Source organism: Pleurodeles waltl, chromosome 4_1, assembly GCF_031143425.1.
Source record: "Pleurodeles waltl isolate 20211129_DDA chromosome 4_1, aPleWal1.hap1.20221129, whole genome shotgun sequence".
Classification (NCBI taxonomy): Eukaryota; Metazoa; Chordata; class Amphibia; order Caudata; family Salamandridae; genus Pleurodeles; species Pleurodeles waltl.
The window spans coordinates 834828362-834851321 of record NC_090442.1 but is presented as its reverse complement, the minus strand read 5'-3'; the positions used below and the strand labels follow the sequence as shown (position 1 = coordinate 834851321).

At 43.4% G+C, this 22960-nt stretch overlaps 1 protein-coding gene across 1 annotated transcript in view; it reads right to left on the bottom strand.

Moving 5' to 3' along the window:
• Positions 1-12920: 12920 nt before the first annotated feature.
• Positions 12921-22960, bottom strand: part of LOC138288590 (uncharacterized) — a 95776-nt gene continuing 85736 nt past the window's right edge. Inside the window, exon 9 of the mRNA XM_069230090.1 lies at positions 12921-13345. Within this exon, the coding sequence (XP_069086191.1) occupies positions 13020-13345 (326 nt within the window). The 3' untranslated portion in view covers positions 12921-13019. The remainder of the gene's footprint in view (positions 13346-22960) is intronic.

Genomic DNA, 22960 nt, shown 5'->3' with positions numbered 1-22960 from the left:
GAAAGTGGCATTTTGTAAATAGTACTTCAACTTTAACTTTACCTTTACATTGGTTTTTAAAATCCTGATAATTTGAGTGCTGGATTTATCCTTCTAGATATTCCCAAACGGAGGTTTCACATTATAAGGTATTATAACATATCCAGTGCTTTTCTATGGGAGAGTCAGCCTTTTCACAGTGACAAACAACCTTGGTGATATTTCACTGCCAGGACATGTAAAAGTTAAGTACACATATCCTAATTTTTAGTATTAGGCACCCTGCCCTATGAGCACTTAGAGGTGACATAGGTATTTAGAAAGGGAGGGTTTATCTTGCCAGGCCAAATCTGCAGTTTTAAAACTAGACACTCAAGCTGCAGGGGCCGGCCTGAAGACTTGATTTGCATGGACACTTTAGTGGTGGTGAAATAGGTGCTGCAGTCCACTACTGACACTTAACTTACAGGCTCTGGGTATCTGGAATATCACATACCAGGGACTCACATGCCAGGTAAGTATGCCAATGAGGAAATATTCAGGTCTATGTGTATTAGAGGTCAGGGCACATCCACTGAGTGCTGTACTGCAGCAGCCCCCCAGCGCCCTCTCCCAGTATTCTACAAGTCCATACACCAGCAACATGAGTCAAAACATTGGTGGATTATCATGCAAACAAGTGATATTTCCATACAGAGCTCATATATAGCTTTATCCTAGTTAAATCCAATCTCTCACACAAATACCTACATTTGCAGCATCTCAGATTCTGCAAACACTTAGAGGTGCTAATGTTGATTTGGCATAGGATTCCTTATGGTTTGTTTGGGGTTCCAGAGACCTAATTCAGGAATCACCTGATCTAAAAGTTCCACATTATCATACACAAGAGATGTGATATCAGCTACAACAGATCCTGAAGGCTCATATAAGCCAATCTCCGACTTATGTCGCCTTCAAAATCTGACACTCTGTAGCTATTGACAACAGTTATCAGCTTCTTAGAATCCTCTTTCCACGCTGGCAGAGGTGTCAGTTTTCACTATTAGTTGTTAATGTTATTTACACCAGCACCAGAGGGCACCGTTTAGAGTGACAGCTGTATCTTCTTAGTTCAGATACAATTTTCTTGTTGTTGCAGGTAATCTCATGGAATGAGCCTGTGCCAAGAAATCCTTAAATACATCAATTCTCAGATTCAAAGAGGGCGTGGACCAAATAAATGCCACCAAAACAGTAGTCTAGCTACATTAAACAAACTTGTTATGAAGAGATTTGACAATTGAAGGGTGGGTTGAAGTAAATAATAGAATTATTGGTTGTGGGGGTGGAAACCCCACTCATTCAACAACCACAGTACAGGTCAGGGTGAACATCAAAAGTCACTAAATTAATCTGTGCTTAACCCTCTGGTAGCTTGGCACAAAGCAGTCAGGCTTAAAGACAATTTGTGAAGTATTTATGCACACACAGGCAAAGTGAAAACACAACACAACAAAAGTCTCAAACCACTTTAGAAAAAAAGAGTAAAATTTAGTAAATAAAATAGCCCCAAAATGAACAGAATCCAATTATTAGAACTAGAGATATTACATTTCAATATTGTAAGTAAAAGTAGCGCCAAAAAGCACAAATAGCCAACTGCGGTTGTCTGGTCGCCCTGACCAGGGCAAAGTCACAAGCTCAGGTTTGCAAAGGAGGGCAGGCCGGATACAGGTACAATGTTCGGCCTGCGGGGCGATGCACCTTGAATCCTCGATGTGAGGTCGATTTGCGTCAATCGGCGTTGGTTGCGATTAGGAGCTGCAAGGTGATGTCCGGCATCAAGCTGCATCAGCTGTGATGAGACTGCTGAGTAGGAGCTGTGATGAGAGGTCTGGCGTCGAACTGTGATCAGAGGTCAAAGGTTGAACTGTGATGTGAGGCCCGGCGTGGAGCTGTGTCATGCTGTGTTGGTTCCGATGAAGCCACCGATCAGGAGCTGCAATGAGAAGACTGGCATTGTGTCAGTGTCATTAAAGTTGCTGGTAAGGCGAAGAGGTGTACTCTCTGATGCCAACCAAGGACGGAACTAAGGGAGAACCTCTTGGGAGATCAGGACTCACTCCAGCAGAGGCTGGCAGTAGTGATCAGGCAGGTCTAGTTGGGTCTGGTCAGCTGGACAGATGTAAGACAAGTTTCTGAAGGTTGTTGTGTCCCTGTAGCTCTCACAAGAGGTCAGCCAGCTAGACCTTGGAGTCAGTCTGGTGGTCCTGGTTTTAAGAAGTCCAGTCTCTCTTCTTCAGGTAGCTGGGTAGTCTTTTTAGCAGTAAGGAAACAGGGCAGTCCTTCCAACAGCAGGGCAGCAGAGTAGTCCCCCTTTTGAGTCTTCCACAGGTCCAGCAGTTATCTAAAGAGTGGTTTTGGAGGCCTAATATTTATAACTAGTGCCACCCTTTGAAGCAGGGGCTTCCCTATCCTGTCTCTACATCTGGCTCTGGAAAGTCCTTTCTTTCTCCTGTCAAGGCTTCAAGAAGTCTGTGGTGACAAAACACTAGTGCAAGGTTCCTTTGTGTGTGCTGGAGGCAAACCTTTTAATGTCTAAGTGCAACAAGCCACAGCTTCACCTCCAGCTAGCCTGGCAGGATGGTCATTCCTACAAACATATAATCCCTTTTTATGTCACTGTCTGAGAAGACACATACCCAAACAGAAGAGCTATTCACAGTCATGTGACCCAGAACATGGACAGAAGGCACCAATAGTTAGGAAAAGAAAATGACAAATTTCTAAAAGTAGCATTTCCAGAATTGTGACACAATCAAACTTTACCATTAAAAATGGTTTTAAATTACAATTAATTGGGTGTAAACATCATTCTCCTATCTGCTTCCACACTTAAGCTATCACGTATTAAGTGTAGTAAGGTAGCTCAATGTCATCCCATGGGAGAGATAGGCCTTGCAATAGTGCAAAATGACTTTAGGAGTTATTCCAAACAAGGACATGTAATATGTAAACCCACATTCTACTTTTTGAATACCATGCATCCTGCCCTAGGAGCTTTTAGAGTCTACTATAGGGGTGATCTATCAGTATTACAAAGGATGGTTTAGGCCTCCCAAAAGTTGTATTTTGTAAGATCGAAATGGCAGTTTAAAACTACACTACAGGCTGCAGTGGCAGGCCTGGGACATGTTTTAAAGGATTACTTCAGTAGGAAGTACACTTGGTGCTGCAGGGCCACTAGTAGCATTTAATGTACAGGCCCTGGAGTCCGAAATTGTACAGACTTGCAAGTAAATTAAATGTGCCAATCAGTGTAGGCCAATTTTACCATGTTCTAGGCAGAGAGCACAAGCACTTCAGCACTGGTTAGGAGTGGTAAGGTGCACAGAGTCCTAAAGTCAACCCCCCCCCCAAAAAAAAACCACAAAACAGGTAGGGTGAAGGCAAAAGGTTTGGGGTTCACTCTGCAGCCAGGTTGTAGAGTTGAATAGACACTAATTTCCATGAGTACTAGATTTATTTATGCAAACTTGTACCAAAATCGTTCTAAGTACAGCTTCCAGAATGCCCAGAATTGGTGTGTTAGGGAAGGACACTGTGCTTTTTGGCTGTTCACTAGAATACTTTTAGGTAGCTTTGCAATGGCATAATAGCTTCGACTGTTCAAAATGAAAGCTGGAAATGACTATTTGGGCAACCTGGCCTGCCTGAAAGGTGTTTTCTTGACCTTCGCAATCATGGTACCCAAGTATTCAATTGCTAAGTCTTATACCTGACAGCCTTACAGTGGTATTTCCTCCAACGTTTTGCCTACCTCCTCCATTTTACAGAGCTAATTTTCACTGGCTTTAGGACAATGTTCACTTTACCACCTCGAACCAGTGCTAAAGTGCTTGTGTTCTCTCCCCTAAACATGGTAATATTGGCTTACCCCCAACTAGCATTTTGAATTTACTTAGAAGTCCCTAGTATAGTGCACTACATGTGCCTAGGGCCTGTAAACTAAATGCTACCTGTGGCCCAGCAGCACCGATTGTGCCACCCACTTACATAGCCCTCAAAGCATGTCTCAGGACTGTCATTATACAGCCTGTAAGTGCAGTTTTACATTGCCACACCAACCAGGCAAAGTAACCCTTTTGCAATGCCCAAACCTTCCTTTTCTATACATATATCACCCCTAAGGTAGGACCCTAAAGAACCCAGAGGGCAGGGATCAATGTATTTAAAGGGCAGTACACAATGTATTTAAAAAGGCAGGACATTTACTTTTAGGTTTTAGTTCATTTTTCACTAGAGCAAAGCCCACCCCTCCGATGGTGTAACGTTGGGATTACTTTACTACATCTTGTAAGTGAAGTTCACAATCTGGAAGAGATACGTTTTTTCGAGTTTGGTGTTTCTTGAATCACAATGTAAAAATCACTACTTGAGGTGAGGTTGGATTTTTAAATTGCAATTGTTAGAAATGGCCCTTTTTGAAGGGCTAACATCAAACATTTTGCCTCTGACCTCCTGTTTTTGACTATGTGCTGCATAAGAGGAGGAAGAAGGGGAAGAAGAGGAGGAGGGGGAGATTTTTTCAGCAGGCCTCACTGGGTCACTGTATCTGGGCCATGCTGCGTCGCAGTCGGCCTGAACTTTTGACTTTGTACCGGTTCAGCACAACCAGATATCCCCTACCGGCACTTCTTGCTTCTATGCGCTATTTCACAGCTGAATCTTTAAGAAATCTTAACTCAAGTTCTTCTTAATGGATTTTTGATGTTTTTGTATTGTTTTATTTATTAAATTAAGTTCTATTTTTCTAACCTGGTGTGGAATTTTTTTGTGGTGTTTTCACTGTTTGAAATGTTGCACAAATACTTTATCCATTACCTCTAAGTTAATTCTGATTGCTCTGCATCAAGCTGTCAGAGGGTAAAGCACAGGTTAATTTAGGGTTTCTCTGACACTTACCCTGACTAGGCCTAGCAAAGGCCTCCCTCTCAATGGCTGACCAAGGCTTCTCTTTAGGGGTCAGCCTTCTACTTGTAAAAGCAACAGGGTGATCCTGACCCTCTTCATTTGGTTGTGAGAGAACTGCCCCTAAACCTACCTCAGAAGCATCTGTTTGGACAATGAATTGTTTGGAGTAATCAGGGCTTCTTAGAATGGGAGCAGAGCACATGGCCGGTTTCAGGTCATCAAAGGTCTTCTGGCAGCTTGCTGTCCACAAGACATTGTTTGGCATCCTTTTGGGTGTGAGGTAATTTAAGGGGGCTGCAATAGAGCCATACCCTTTAATGAACCTCCTGTAGTACCCAGTCAGACCTAAGAAGGCTCTGACTTGGATTTAAGTGGTAGGAGCAACCCGATCCAAGATTGTTTGGATTTTGTCCTAGAGTGGCTGAATTTGGCCTTCACCTACCAAGTGGCCCAAATAAACCACTCTGCCCTGCTCTATCTGCATTTTGATGCCTTGGTTACAAGGCCTGGCTTTTTCATGGCCTCAAGTACATGTCCAAGGTGAACCAGGTGGAGCTGAAGACAGCTATATCATCTAGATATATTTCACTAAAGCTTTCCAGGCCTTGGAGAACTTTGTCCAGCAACCTTTGAAATGTTGCAGGGGCATTCTTCAAACCAAAGGGCATCAGTGTGAAGTGATAATGCCCACTAGGTGTTGAGAATGCGGTTTTAGGTTTTGCATCCTCTGATAGTTTGATCTGCCAGTATCCAGCAGTCAAATCAAATGTGCTAAGATACTTGGCAGCAGCCAGAGTATTTATCAGCTCATCTGCACTAGGGATGGGATGAGCATCAGTCTTGGTGACTGTATTGAGGCCTCTGTAGTCAACACAGAATCTCAACTCTTTCACACCATTTTGGGAGTGAGGTGTGGGTACCAAAACTACAGGACCAGCCTGGGGGCTATCTGAAGGCTCAATGACTCCTAAGTCAAGCATCTTTTGCACTTTAGCTTTGATGCATTCCCTGACATGGTCAGGCTGACTATATATTTTGCTTTTTACAGGCAAACTGTCACCTGTGTCAATGGTGTGTTCACACCATGTGGTTTGACCAGGAGTGAGGGAAAATAGTTCAGAGAACTGACCCAGGATATTTCTACAGTCATCCTTTTGTTGGTCAGAGAGGCAGTCAGCAAGAACTACCCTCTCTACTGAGTAATCTACTGGGTTGTGGGAGACGAGGTCAGGGAGAAAGTCACTCTTCTTCTTGTCCTCCATCAGTGGCCATGAGCAGTCTCACGTCATCCCTGTTGTAGAAAGGTTTTAGGTGATTCACATGAAGAACCCTGTGGGGGCATCTGGGAGTGCCTAGGTCCACCAAGTAGGTGACCTCACATTTCTTCTCCATAATAGTGTGAGAACCACTCCACTAATCTTGGCGTGCCCTAAGAGCCACAGGCTCCAGGACCCACACCTTTTGAAAAACTGCTAAGCAGTCAGTACAGCCTTTTGGTCACAAGACTGCTTTTGCAATTTTTGGCTGATCTAAAGTTTTTTAGATGTCCTCTTCATCTACTTGGCCATCTTGAATCTGAGGCTTAGCACATAATCTACTATGTCCTGTTCGGGGGTTTGAGAGGTTGCTCACAACCCTCCCTCACAAGGGCAAGTGGACCCCTAACAAGATGTTCAAACAAAAGCTCAATGGGGCTGTATCTCACTCCTTTTTGTGGAACTTCCCTGTAGTCAAAGAGGAGGCAAGGCAATAGTACATCCCATCTCCTCCTGAGTTTCTCTGAGAGTCCCATGGTCATTCTTTTGAGGGTTTTATTGAATCTCTCAACTAGCCCATTTGTTTGTGGGTAATAAGTTGTGGTGAATTTATATGTTACAGCACACTCCTTCCACATGGCTTTAAGGTATGCAGGCATGAAGTTGGCACCTCTGTCTGACACCACCTCCTTAGGAAAACCCACCCTCGAAAAGATTTCCATGAGGGCCTTGGACACTGCAGGAGCTGTAGTGGTTCTAAGGGGAATTTCTTCCGGGTACCTGGTGGCATGATCCACCACCAACAGTACAAAGCTGTTCCCAGAGTCAGTTGGAGGGCCAAGGGGACCACCAATATCCACCCCTACCCTCTCAAAAGGGTACCCCAACCACTGGTAGTGGAATTAGGGGGGCTTTGGAGTACCAACTGTCTTGCCACTGGCTTGGCAGGTTACACAGGAGTGACAAAATTCCCCTGTATCCTCAGGCATGTGGGGCCAGTGAAAGTGAGGGACAAGTCTGACCCAAGTCTCGTTTTGCCCCAAATGGCCTGCCAGGGGAATGTCATGTGCCAGGGTAAAAATAAATTCCCTACATTTCTGAGGCATGACCAACCTCCTGGTGGCACCATGATTGGGGTCTTTTGCCTCAGAATAAAGGAGGTTATTGTCCCAGTAAACCCTATGGGCCCCACGGACAGCCCCAGTTTCTGAGCTGCAGCTTGCTGCCTCAGACTCTCTCAAGTAGGACAGGACCTCTGCTCTAGACTGAGCTCTTCCCTGGCAGGTCCCCCTGCATCACAGAGCTCAGCTGTGTCAGTCTGAAGCTCCTCTGGTTTAGGTTCCACCCAAGGAATATGTTCCTCTCCCTCAGGAATGGGATCCTCATTGGAAGTCTGAACGGTGGGTAGCTTCTTACCCTGCATGCCTTTTTTTTAGGGGGCTTCCTGGACAATTTTTCAAGGTTCCAGTGCTCTCTCTGCTTTTTCACCTGTGCGCTAGTTAAAGCAAAGATGTGCCCAGGAATACCCAGCATTTGCTGCATGGGCTTCCAACTCCACTTCAGTCCAAGCTGAAGTCTCCAAATCATTATCTAACAGATACTCTACAGGTAGCTCAATGGATATCACAACTCTCTTTGGGTCAGTAACCCGCTTCCCCAGCTAAAGTCAACAACAGCCGTGGGGTGGCACTGTGTGGTGTTGTGAGTGTCAGTAACTTGGTAAGTGTAACCAAGTAGGTGTTGTTCAGGTGACACCAGTTATTCAGTCACCATTGTGACACTGGCCCCTGTGTCTCTGTAGGCCTCAGCCTCAACACCATTTATAAGGGGATGCTGCATATACTTACCCATATTAAGGGGACAAGCAGCTAGGGTGGCAAGGTCAATGCCACCATCAGACACCAAAACTGCCTCAGTGGTCTCTCGGACTAACTCAGAGCCCATTACAGGCCCCAGGGTAAGCCGAGCTATACTCTTGGACTGACTACTACTACCACTGCTGCTACTACTACTGCTAGGGTCACTAGGGGGAGAAGTTGTAATGGTAGTAACAGGCCCGGTTTTCTTTTTAGGCCAGGTGCTGCCACCTGCCCTATGGCCTTTTTGTCTGCATATGTAGGACCAAGGTTTCTTGTGGGAAGAGGAAGAGGACTTTGGCTCACCCCCAGAAGGTTTTTGTGGGCCTGATGAAGACTCCTCATTGTTTGATTTGTCCCAGCCTTTGTCCTGATTCTTGGAAGGTCTTTGTGGTCATCCCCTCTTGCAGTTTTCCTAACCACCCTGGTGCAAACCCATTTGTCTGCCTTCTTACCTAATTCTTGGGGAGAGGTCAGATCTGAGTCCAGCAGGAATTGATGCAGTCTATCAGATGTGTAATTATTAAGAATGTGCTCTCTCACAAGAAGATTGTACAAGCCCTGAAAATCATGCATATTGCTGCCATAGAACCAGCCTTCCAGGTTCTTGACAGAACAGGGAGTGCATTCTTAAGTGCCTCATAGGTATCTGCATCCTCTTCTCTGACAGTGTGGAGTTTGTCCCTGCCTTTGACAGAAAAGGAAAACCACAAGATGGCTGCCCACTGCCTTTGAGGGAGCATCTGAACTTTACAGGCCCTCTCCAAGGCAGTGAACCACTTGTGGATATCATCACCAACCTTGTAAGGTGGCACACTTTTACTTAGGTTACTGGAGTCATAGGACTCCTCCCGGACCGCGTGGCCCCTAAAGTTATTGCTGCCACATTGGGTTGTTAACCCCAAATTCTGCCTTTCCCTTTTTACTGCCAATGCCTCCCTATCTAGATCTAACTGTTGCTGCTGCAGTCTCAGCCTACCATCAGTTTGCTGAACTCCCTATCTCGGGATTCCCCTCTGAACTAGGGTGGTTAGTCTCATCAAATACTGCTGAGACATGGGTATGGGCAGATGAGGAGGACCTACCCCTCCTCCTGGAGGCTCTTTGCACTAACCAACTGGGTGTAAAAGTAGGTCTACTGGTGTATCCCCCTTTTACACTGCCATGAGTGCTCCCTGCAGGACTAGTGTGTCCTGTTTCTTCCTGACCCTTGCTCGTCAAGTCTAGGTCTACCCTATCGAAGACTGGGAGTCAATCTCTTCCTCCTGTCCCTCCTAGTCTGCTGTATTCTGGCTATCAGCCTGGAGGAGCAATCCTAAGAGGAGAGATTTGTTGGGATTTCTCCCTGTCTTCAGCTTCCTAGAAGCACATATCTCCCTCAATTCCTGAAAGCTAAGTTACTCATACTGAGAGTCTGAGACCTGAGCTGTGTTTTCTACTGAAGACATTTCCCTATAGTAGTGTGGTTGCACCTACAAACTAAGTAACTAGACTATCTAAAAGTGTTTAGAGGAGGGGCTACACTAGACCCCCAACTTACCTAAACTAGAAGTCTAGTAATCCTAATTACTAAATGTAGTGTACCCTATAGGCTAGTGGTGGACATTCTTGTGGAATGTTACCAGTGAGAGAGTGGTAAGGCAATTGCAAGTGCCTTATCCTACCACTTCACCACCAAGGTAGTAAGCTGGTCTGTTGTGTGGTGGAAACCTATGGTGTTTGCACCTTATACCAGGCCCAGGCAACCCCTATTAGTGAGACAGTGTCTAGAAAGCCAGGGCTCTCTAGTGGTAGCTGTGGTGAGCAGCCAAGACATATCTAGGAGGAGTGTAAGGCACTTGCAATACCACAGCAGTTACATAGCAACTTATCACACATGAAAGGAACCACACAGTGTTACAAAAGTAAAGGCACTTTATTACAGTAGCACTGAACTAGATTACTTATATGCAGTCCCCCAACTGGAGGTTAGTACACACTATATGTATACACAGTAAATATTAGGAATTAGCATATAGAAACAACAAGCATTGGCAAGTAATAGTGGAAAATAGCTAGGGCCATGTGGAGTGGGTGGACCATATACTAAAATAGTAAAATAGTGGAATGGTAAGTGAGGTCCTCCACCCAAGGATGTGGAGTATTTAGAAGAAAGGTGGGAGAACTTGGGACCCCAAGAGGTGACTACCTAGGTGACCCACAGCAATCAGGAGATCAGAGGTAAGCTCCCTTATCTTCACAAAGACTAACAGGGAAATTGGAAAAGGAAGATTGCAAGACCAGGACCAGTCCAGTGGAGCCCAACAGTGGATTCCAAAAGAAGAGGAAATGAAAAAGAAGGGGACAGAGTCCAGTCCACGCAGGAGTGTCTAGATGGGGCAGGAGCCAATGCCCACCCTTCTGTTGATGGAGATCCGGGTCAACGAGGGAAGGCAAAGGTCAGCTGTGGAGCCCAGGAGCTGCAGATGATGTTCCATGACGTCGATGGTCAGTGGTCAGGAGGACCACCAACAAGCCTTAGCAAATGCAAATCTGGGCAGAAGAGGATTTGCAGAGAAGAAGAGCACCAGTAAGTTCCAGGGGAATCAACCCTTGGAGAGGAGTCTGGGCCGACCCTCAGCAGTTGGGAGAGCCAGCAGAAGCAGTCCCCACGTGCATCCCACTGGCAGCAGGCATAGTAAGTTGCAATGAGGCCCAGTCAGCCCACCTGGAGAGGAGTCTCATGTCGCTGGAGCAGCAGAGAAGAGACTGTCCTTGCAAGGATGGAGTGCTGGAGGCTGGGGCTGTTTAGAGCCTGAAGATCCCTTGGCGCAGGAGTCAACAAACCTTAGTTGCTGCAAGAGGTGCAGTGCACAGTGGTACTGTCCTGCAAGGAGAGGCCAGGGCTCACCAGCTCCCATATTGGAAAGCAGGTAGCGAGGACCAAGAGGACCACTCAAATCCACCACCAGTGTTGGAGATTCACTCTGGAGCTGGGTGGCAGAAGAGCCCAGCAGCAGGTCATTGTTGCCTTAGGTACCTGTGGATGCAGAGGAGAGACTCCTTCACTTCAAGGGAGATTCTTTCTTGCTTCTTTGGGGCAGCTCAAGTCTTGCCAACCCCAGAGGATGAACAGCCATGGAAAGATTGCAATTACTGGAGAAGCTGAACAAACAATGTTGCATGGCGAGGTCATCTCAGGAGTTGCAGGCTTGTTTGGTTCCAATGAAGTCCAGCAGCAGTTCCGGTAGTCAGGAGCAGAAGAGGTCATTGCAGAGGAGTCCTGGTGGAGTCTTGCATACTGAATCTGGGGACCCACCCACAAGGGAGTCCATAAATAGCTCTAACAGGGGGCTTGGTAACTCTGCAGGGTGACCATCTATCAAACGGGTTCACCGATATCAGTCATCTCTCCTGACCAACCAGATGCTCCCAGGGGCCTCTGCACATCTTGTTTCCAAGATGGCAGAATCAAGTGGCCACCTAGAGCAGCTCTGGGCATCACCCCTGGGGTGGTGACAGACAGGGGAGTGGTCACTCCCCTTTGTCCAGTTTCACGCCTGAGCAGGGGCCGGACAGCCCTGGACTGGTGCAAACTGGATTATGCAAGGAGGGCACCAACTATGCCCTTCAAAGCAAGTCAGTGGCGGGGGAGGCTACCCCTCCCCATCCTTGTAACACCTATTTCCAAGGAAGAGGCTATTACCTCCCTCTACCACAGGTAATCCTTTGTTCTGCCTTCCCCTGCTTGAGTTGGTCAAGCAGAAGGAGGGCAGAAACCTGTATGAGGGACTGCAGCAGTGTGGGCTGCTCACAAACCCTGGAAGACTGGCAGGAGCAATACCGGGGGGTCCTCTAAAGAGCCCTCAGAGTGCATGAAATCATGCCACCAATACTGGTATCAGAATTGGGTTATGATTCCGACATGTTTGGTACCAAATAGGCCTAGGGTTCAGAGTTACCATTATGTAGCTGGACTACAGGTCGTGGCCAGTACGCGGGTAAAATGGCTTCCCCGCACTTACGAAGTCGAGTGCATTGGAAATGGAGTTCATAGGGCACCACTGCTCACTCAGGGGTGCCCTCACACACGGGCACCTGCACCCTACCCTCTAGGCTAGGAGGGCCTACCATAGGGGTGACTTACAGTAACCTGGTTTAGTTACCAGCAGTGAAAGGGTGCATGCACCTTTTCACGCAGGCTGCAATGGCAGGCCTGCAGACATAGTTTGCGTGGGCTCCCATGGGTGGCATATTATATACTGCAGTCCATGGGGGACCCCTAGTGTACCAATGTTCTTGGTACCAAAGTACCATATACTAAGGACATATAGAGGTACACTAGTATGGCAGTTGTTGGGTGTAAAGTCTATCAACGCAACCAAATTTGGAGGAGAGATCACAATCACTGCTTAGCAGGGTCCCAGTGAACACAATCTAAACACACTGATCAACAGACAAAAAGTGGGGGTAACCAGGACAAAAAGAGTGACTTTCCTCATCCACTATTTTGCAAATTGTTAGAAAAATCGCTTGATGCAGGGTATTTTTTAAATGAATAGTTGTTTTGACTCTGAGGTGCATCTCTCACATACAAGCACACTTACAGAAAATAAGTCAGGCTACTTTTATGGGTGAATTGGAAAACGAAACCCATTTCCAAGGAAACCTCAAATGTAAATATATTTGATAAGTATTTTCAGATTCCCTGATCACTTTCAGACATTCGTACAAATTCAGCAACGATTACACACATTAAAATTACAGTGTTTTTAAAAATACTAAATTTTACTATTTTCAGATGTAGACCAGAAATTTGTCTTACATCACATATTTATTTATAACGACAGGGATCACAATTTTCGAGTGAATTAACTTGCAAATTAAAGCAATGATCACCCTTAAACAGCACATTAGCTTCTACCAACTATATAAATGAACTTTCGATTGGAATCAGTTAGCCCACATGGAAGTGAACAACGCCGGCCCATTTTTAAAGATAGAATGCTGAATAATGAATATGTTCACCTGTGACTGTGATGGCAAAGATTGCTCGACTGCTTTTCCTTACATTAGAATCACATACTGTCCAAGCAGAAATGTTCACCTGCTGACAACTTGGAAGTCCAAGAATGGTGAACTCTTTCCCATGCTGCGTCAAAGTGAATTTCTTCGACGTCTGTTGCACAATGACGGCCTGAATTATGCGTGCTTCTAGACAAAATGAATTATATTTGCCCAAGGAGGGTTTGTCCCAGTAAACCGTTACACCAGTGGAGTTGGCACGCAAAATAGTGAAGTTGGTGGGTGGCAATGGATCTGTGAAAATAATTTATATAAAGAAAAAAAAAAAAAAAAAAAAAGAGACAAATCTCATGTGGAGTCATTGCTTGATATTTCATACAAATGACGGAAAAACTAAAGAGAAATTAATTTAATCACATTCCAAACTAATTAAACTACATTGCCTAAAACAGGGAAATGTCAGATGCTAATTTATATTTTCGATCTGCGAATTATTTTGGCATGAATGCCTTAATGATCCTCAATATATTTCTTTTGGAAAATCCAAGAGACTAAACAAACCTAATAGCGACTCAGTTTCAAATAGAGGTAATGATCCCACTTTCGAACAGTGGTGGCTCGTCTGCTAAGGCGGAGGAGCGTTACCCACTGCTTGTGGGGAGTAGAAAACACCGAACGAGGCCGCTCACACCAATCACAACGCTGCTGTCATGCTGGTGACAGCAGCATAGTGATTGACTGAGGAGAGTGTGGAAGCCTGTGTGCTTCCTAGAAGAGGACAGAGGAGATGAAGCCATCTCCCGACGAACCAGGTATGTGTTTTTTAAAACCTTTTATTATTTTTGTTAGGCCCAACCCCTCGTTCAGTGGCAGCTGCCTAATGTGCTCTTGTCTGACATGCTAACCATTACAACACTAATATTAGCAGCTCAAGATGATTTGCAGCGAACATAAGCAGCTCTTCTTATAGAAAAGGTTGGAGACCTCCATACTGTACAATAGACAAAATTATTTTCCAGGGTCTCACATTTCAGTTTTGTTTACTACAAGTTGGCCATCTGTAAGGAATATTACAAAATGATTGATTTTCTTTCACTTGTTTAATGTTCACATGTACTGTGATGTTGCATTATATTCATCTAGTCTACATCTTGTGAAGTCTAGCGTAGAAACAGATTTTATTGTCTTGCCATACTAATGTTATGAATAAATGATATATGTTCAATGAAAAAAACAGATTATAGAGAGGTTCTATTTAGATATAGTGGTAAGATCATATTTTCCATTTAAAGAAAACCCTCAGAAATTCACTGAAAACAAAACAAAGGTTAAAGGGACATCACAGTTAGGTAAATGTCAATTTAAATGTAACATTTTAAACTAAAAACCACCCCTGAAGTTCAGCGGTTATAGTTATTTCAAGTAACTATTCCTCACCCCTCTGCCATGCACATTACCATCAAGGACCAGAAATTGCTAATTTTGCCATTCACCAACAACCGCCTTAAACTATCCACAACCATATTAACACTCTCTCAGCAAATGCACACTACTCACTTACCACAAACAAACCCTATCCACATTACAATGTCTCATCAACCACTACAAAACCCCACAAACCACACCTATACACCCTTCTACATCAACTATCACACTATGGCACCTTTATTCACACACAAAACATCACTCTGTCCTATACCACTAACAAAGCTACACATCGCCAAACACAACACAAATCCACATTACGTTAATGCATCCAGATACACACTTCCTATTCTAACAAAACACCAGCTCTAGCCTCTACCTCCTCTTAACAGACCCCTTTCTAGCACCACCAAATCTATACTCAGCCTACCATCATATCATCCACCAACACCCTCCTCCTTTATTTTTCCAAAAAGCCACAAACAATCCTTACACTCCACCACACATTACCTCTTCCAGTGATCAAATCCAGCACACTCATAACTCTTGTCCGTCCCCTCTTACACACCACATACACTCTTTTCCAAAACACATCACCACTCCCTTTACCATTCAAACTCCACTCACCAACAGTACTTTATAGGTAAATCCTTCTCAGAAAACCACTACATTATTATCTCCCTTCTTTCCACTCAACAAAAACAAAACATAACACACACCTGCACTTCAAAATCTCTCACACATACACTTTCATAATAATTTGTTACAAATTAGAAACATACACCCACTCACTCCCTTACGACTACACAACACATCCTAAACCATCTTTACTCCCAACTTCTCTATCTTCACTAACACCAACCACAAATACACCAGCACAACAACTCTGATTCACCACCTCTCATTCATTGCATACTTCAGAGCCTTAAAATATGACCAACATGCTCCTCTATCTCTCCTAACTAATACACCTTCCACCCTAAACAGACGCAAACATAATAACCAAAATGCCAGTCTTCACAACCTCACATCTCTATGTCTATTACACAACAGGGCTACTCTAGAAAAACTACACAGCTCACCAATTCACTCTCAACTACCAAATCCAACACACAAAGGCCCAACAAAATGCCTTCTATGCCTTCTCGATGAGGAATACAATATACAAAAACACTATTGAAACCTTCATACAGTTAATACCAGCACTAATGACAACCTGGCTATGAGTTTAAAATATACAGCTCACTCTTCTAGAAAAGAAAGTCACACCTCCACCAAAACTCCATCTCTAAACTGCCTGCTAATAAATGCTCAATCACTCTAAAAACAAGCACCACATCCATGACCTACTCACTGACACACAACCTGATTAACACTTCATTTCTGAATCATAGTGGGGAGATGACAAGTCTCCAGTTTTGCATGAAGCAGTTTCTCCAGGGTATCAAACTATCACACAAAATTGTGCAGGCAAAAGAGGATGTGGACTAGATGTTATATTCAAGCAAATAATACATTTCACCAAAACTGACAACATTTCCATACAAGGTTGTGAGGCCCTCATCACCTGATGCAACCCTACACCAACTTCCTTCTGTAATTTCCTACTCTTTCACAGACCACTACCTTTCAATAAACATTCAACAGTTTCAAACATTATACCACTACACTTCAACCTATGCATTATTGGGGAACTAAATATTTGTTTTGACAAACCCAATATGTCCCATTCAAACATCATCATCAGTGGCCTAGTCACACAGAAACTACATCAGATCACATACAAACCCACACACATTGCTGGACACATCCTTTATGTAATTGTTGCGAATCCAGAACTAGTTACCTTTTAAAGGATTACTTCAGTCACATGGTCAGACCATCATCTGGGAGCTTTCCAAACCACAAATTACCACCCAAGACCACCTTACATGCATCCACCAATTGACAATCGGCAAAACTCAAGTTTGAATACTTAGAAACACAACAGCCAACACAGATCTAGAAATAATAAATGTAATTAGAAAAATGCATGAGTGGCTACAGGAAGTTTTCGATATACTAATACCACTAAGAGAAACTAACAGCCAACACAGATGTAAAAATAATAAATGTAATTAGAAAAATGCATGAGTGGCTACAGGAAGTTTTCAATATCCTAATACCACTAAGAGCAACAAAACAAGGCAAAAGAAACAAGCACCTGTGAGAAATACAGAACTAAAAAAGATAAAACAACAAATCAGAAGGCTGCATCAAAACAAACGGCACACAAGACAAACTTCACCTACGCAAACTTAACAGAATATACAAACTAACAATCAAAAAAGCTAAAAAAAACATACTACTCAGACAGAATTCAAAATGCAAAATGTGCAAATACATTTTTTTTTTTATAAAATACCCACTAAATTTCATAGACCTAAATGTATGGAAAGAACTCAACCCATTACCCAAGAATTCAGACAAAATGGCAAATCATTACACAACCAAAGCAGACATGTTGGACTCCTATTTAAAACAAAAGTAAAACTACCAGCACCAACCCATTTCCAACAGTCCAACAGGAGTATGCTGACCCAGCCTCTGCATTCCTTCAAACAAAAATCACAAAGTGAATTTATGGATGATGAAGTCAAAGCAAGCAGGCCTTCCAGGCTACCCTTCTGACTCTTGTCCACCACACATTTTCAAGGACATTATCTCATCTACCTCTGCTGCCACACTAGTAAGATGGATCATTAATAATTATTTAATTACAGGAATCTTTCCATAAGACCTTAAAAAGGCATACATATGCCCACTATTAAAGAACACAAACCTGGACCTTTCATGGGCAAACTGATAGAAAGAGAAACATTTACCCAGATGTCACAATTCATTGAAGATAACTCCATGATTTAAAACTACCACAGTGGATTCTGCCCAGGAAGTGGCATAAAATCTTCCCTCCTCTCCATCTGGGATGACCTTAAAAACACAGTGGACTTCAATGGGGTTGCTGCACTACTTCTCTTGGACCTTTCAGCTGCCTTTGACACAGTTGACCATCACACCTCAATACAAACACTTTATGAAGCCAGCTTAGAGAGGACCGCCCTCAGCTGGATCCTACCTTCAAAACAGAACAAGTGTCATCCAAACTCCCCCTTTCTCATCCAAACCATACGTCACAAAAACATGGGTCCCTCAAGACTCAATCATCTTAACCATACATTTTAACATCTACATTAAGTCATTACTGGCAATGATCAATTAATTTCAGCTCACATCACATGCTACAGCTGTGCAGATGACACAAATACACCTTAAACTGGAAAGCCCCGAAACCATTGGAAACTCAGAACTCTTCAGTTGCCTCAGAGCCATTGATCAGTGGAGGAAATGGAGTCATCTCAAAATGCATGCTTCCAAAACAGAAATACTTACATGTGGCGATTCAAAAGATTATGACCCACTCTGCATCCGGCCTTACGATCTGGGGCCACCTCCTAAAATATTTAAGGAAGTAAGAAACCTTGGAATTACCATGGACTCCAAGTTAACAATCTATGCCCACGTGGACAAATTAGCAAGATCAGGCTTTATTACCATGAAAACTCTGTGATGGATCTTCCCCTACCTGGGATTTCCACCCAAGGTCCAGGCTACTATTTCACTTGTATTATCTAAACTGGATTACGCTAATGGCCTCCTCCACGAACCATCTCTATCAACTACAAAAAGACCACAACAGATTCAGAACTCTGCTCTCAGACTACTCCTACATGTAAAACCACAAGCCACATCTCCCTTGCCTTGAGGGCCCTACCTTGGTTACCGGATGCCAGAAGATCCACCTTCAAGCTGCTTTGTATCACCCACAAAGTGGGACAGGACTGCTTTTCATCGGGAATAAAATCAACAAATACATTTAACAAAGGAACTTTGCTCAAGATCGGCACCTCCCCTCAAAACCCCATAATATAAGAAAAAGACACTAGGTGGTACATCTTTCTCTGTTCAAGAAGCCAAACTATGGCATTCACTACCCCGAAATACAAGATCCAGGGATAAATATCTTGTCTTCAGAAGGCTCAGAGTTAGCAATTTCCTACATAACCACCATACTCAAACATTAATGTACAGTATATCCATGTGTATGTAAAACATTTATAATTTGACTATAAGTATATATCTAGATATGCATATTTCTTTGTACAAATATGTATATTAACTATGTTTTTTAAAATATCTAGACACTCTTTAGGAATACTTAAAGGTATAGATTACTTACAGTTAAATATATATATCATTCTAGACTTAACATGTCTATGGATCATTGCACGTTTTTTTAAATAAGTTGTTGGATTAGATGCTTATTGGTCTCTTCTTTCGCACAATAGGTAAATATTATCATAACTATTTATCTACAAGCATTTCACTATTGAAATATTAAGGAAAAGATAAAAATGAAAAAAGAATACATAAAAAAAAGCCTTTGTAATAAAAACAATTCACAAATTACCTCCAAGTATTGCAACATGTGAAAGTATGCGTTTATACAATACAACTTTAAATCTCAATATATTATCTTCCTTATACATATATACCAGTGGCAGCTGCTACTCAATGTGGGTGGTGAGGTGAGGAGGGGCAGGGTATTAAAAAAATAATTTAAAAACCCACTTCCCTTTTCCGTTGGAAAGAGACGGTTCTGTCTGTCCCTCATCCTCTTCTCTTTCCAGACTCCAGGCAGCACAGAAGCACACAAGCTCCCCGACTCTCCTACTGCTGTCACCAGCATGACAGCAGCGTTGTGATTGGTCTGAGCTGGCTGGTTCGGCACTCGGACAGTGAATGGGAGCCTGTGCACATTCTCCTTCCAGCTGTGCAATACAGCCCAGTGGAGAAATGCTAAGTGAGCATGACCGTTTGGGCGGTCCAACAGGGTTGGCCAAAAGGTCAGGTGCACTTATGGTGCACATACCCCTCCTCCCTTTGAGGAGGCCCAGCCCTGTCCCGCCCTAACCTGGCTCCAGAGGGAGAATAAAATGATAATAACATTCTTTTATTATCATTTTATATTTACTTATTCTGCACTGCTCAAAGCTGTGGGGGGGGGGGAGGGGGCACTCCTCTGCCTTAGCAGAGGAGCCTACGCTGATATATACCCTTTCTATGTAGTCATGTATCTATATATTTATTACTTCACTTCTTCTGTAGAAGAAAAATAATAACAACAACAACAAAAAAACTGTCAGTCTCTCCAGTGCACTACTCTGTCTCACTCTACAGTATACCTCTATCAATCTATCCTCTACCTTCACTCTCTGAAGTATCTCAAACCTAATTCTACTACTATGATCTCTCAAACAACCATTATAAATTCTTCCCTTGTGTATCTCTCCTTTCACTCATCCCAAACCTAATTTAATACCACGATCTCCCTAATCCCTTTCTACAGACTCTCCCCTCCTCCATCTCTAGTTTTACGCATCGCAAACTGCATCTTACTAAAATGATATCCCAATTGGCATTTTTTAGATTTTTCCCTCTTCTATCCCTCCATTATTCTATTAAATCCAATTAAAAGACTCATATGTCTCCCGCTCAAATGAACTCATTATTTCCCTATATTAATCCACCACCAATCCTTTTGGGTTCCGAAGTAGAGTGGTAATGCCAAAAAGCACTTTGATGCCTCGCCAGGTGTAGTAAGCACTACACAAATAGAATTACAATGATGTAATTTGAGATGTCAACAGTGATTTTATCAAGGACATCTAGAGCATGTCATAAGTGATGCAGTATATGAGGTCATAAGCAGTGCATGGCAAAGTAGTGAGTTATAGTTACTTGACTATAACTGGTGATTCCGTGTTTTTTTTTAGTTTAAAATGTTATGTTTAATTTGACATTTGCACCTAAGTATAACTTCACTTCTATGTTTTTTTATTTTTTTAAATAAATGTTTTTGTTCAATTTGAAGTAATATAATATTTAACTATCACAAGAAACATTGCAACTCCCTGCTGTTGGTTGTGCGCAGAGTGTGGGGTTGGCTGAAAGGCCTGTCTCTGGGCAGGCCCTGCACCCAACCCCCTGTAGACAGCCACCCTGCCACACATGGACTTCAACCATATGTAGCATGGTGTTGGCTGCAAGCTCCACCAATGGGCAGCCAGCCTCCCACCATACACAGCCTTCAGCTGAGCATGGCATGGGGTTGGCTTTAAAGCCTGGTATGGGGTTGGCTGCAAAGCATGGCCTGTGGTCAGGCCCTGCACCCAACCTCTTGCAGGTGGCTACCCCTGCCATCTAGAGCCATGCGGATACCTTCTGTGGCAGGGATGAGGGCAGTTTCTGTGCTCTCGTTGTGTCTGAAATCATACTGGGTGGTGTCAAGGAGTTGATGGTCACTGAGTTATTTGGTGAGGTGTCTGTTCATTTTCTGTAATACATTGGCAGGCAATGGTAGCAGGGAGATTGGTCTGTAGTTGTGGAGCATGTGAATGGTCTGGCGAGGGTTTATTTAGCAAAGGGAGGAGTTTTGCATGTTTCCAAGCATAAGGGAAGTTTGTGGAAGAGTTGGAAGCATTCAGAATAGGTGTGAGCATGGCAATGGTGGGTTGCAGTCCACTGAAGTAGGTGTGGTGGGGACAGAATTCCGATGGGGCCCCTGAGGGGATGGACTTCATGGTAGCAGCAGTTTCTTCTAGGCTGGTGATGCCCTATATGGATAACATTGGTTCTTTGGATAAGATTGGGAGGTGTTTGGCGAGATCTGTCAGGTCCGGTTGTGGACTGAAGTTGCTGTTAATGGTTGTGATTTAATTGCTGAAGAATTGAGAGATATTTTTGCAGATGTCACGTGAGGGAGTGATCGAGTTGGAGGTGGCCAATGGTGAAGTTAAATGTTTTACAATATTTTGTAGCACTCCAATCACAGTCCTAGATTACAATAAAGGTGCGACAAATAAACATGTCTGAGACTTTCTTCAAAACAACGAAGCTTCTCATTGGAAACAACATTTAGAGCGCAGCCTAAAAGGACAGATTGCAATTGAGATACAGGGTATATACAATATCAAGGGACGAAAGAATATCAAGCAGACTAATTTCCCAATCAATCTGCCAAAAGTGCTGCAAACCTCAATAAAATATTACTTTCAGAACACACTAAACTTCAAAGGTGGACAATGCCATAGCCTTAAAACATGTGCTTAAAGAAAATTTACCAACGCAGTAGTTTTCATGTCAAACTGCACAGGGCATCGAATAGCCAGCAGAGACTGAACTAACTTAATTTCACATCATTAGGAAATTCTTCAATGTAGTAAGAGAGAATAAAAACGTTCTGTAAAAAGTGAAAATATAGACTGCCAATATGTCCATCATATATAAATATCTCCTTACAAAAAAATTACACCGGTTTACAATTTCAGCCAAATTCACTTCCTCCCCATTGTAGGATGCAAGTTTTATACAAACGTATTTTTAATACTAATATTTTGCCAGTCTATATTTTTAGGCAATATTTTTCAGATTATATCCTGTTCATTTTATAAAAGCGACGCTCCTCTAGGTTGACGGGGATTAGTCATTTCAATTACAACAGTTCGCATCTTCAGGCTATGGATGATTCTCAGCACTCACATAAACAGGTGCACACGCCACAACTTGTGACAAACTGCAAGAGCAGTCGTGGCTGATTCTTTTTATAGTGGTGGGGCAACCCAAGGGGCACTCCAGGAACACCTTTAAACCGTAAAGCTCTCAATCATGGTCCTGATATACAGTGTGTATAACGGGCCACGATTTAGAGCTCTGGAGTCGAGAATGAATGCGGTCCGACTGTAAAAATAAATTAAACAGCAAACCTAAATAAAATTAAAGTAAAAAAAAAAAAAAAAAAAAAAAAAAAAAAAAAAAAAACATATCCAGTCCTCTCAGGTACCGAAGTTGGGCAGCAAGGGGTCTCTAAGCCAACTTCCCTAAGCAATCAAAATGCTGCTCTCAAACTGCGCATCAGCATGAGAGAAGTGCCTGAATTGGAGGGAGCAGCCTCTCTCAGCTCTCCCAAGAGCACAAGAGGCCTGTACCTGCTCTCCACCCAGCTGTTTAAGACAGCTTGGGTGAAAAGGTTTGCATGTATGGCTGGCCGTCGCAAGACAGCTGGCCAGAGTGGCATGCGCACTTTAAACTTTGTGTGCTCACTCCCATGCTGCCAGTCAGCAGTGATGACCCACCCCAGGACTTGGCTCAGGCTGGACAGCTGCACTGAAAAATAAAACTGGACTAAAATCATTTTATTACCATTTTATTTTTCATTTTTGCTACACCGGCGGCAGGGTGACCAATGCTCCTACATCTTAATGAAGGCACCGCCTCCATGCAAGAGGTGCATCATTGTCAATCACGTGGAGTACATTTTGGACACAGTGCACACCCGGAGAGAATGTTGGGGCTGTGCAGGCTCACAGGAACGCTCCTATCCAAACT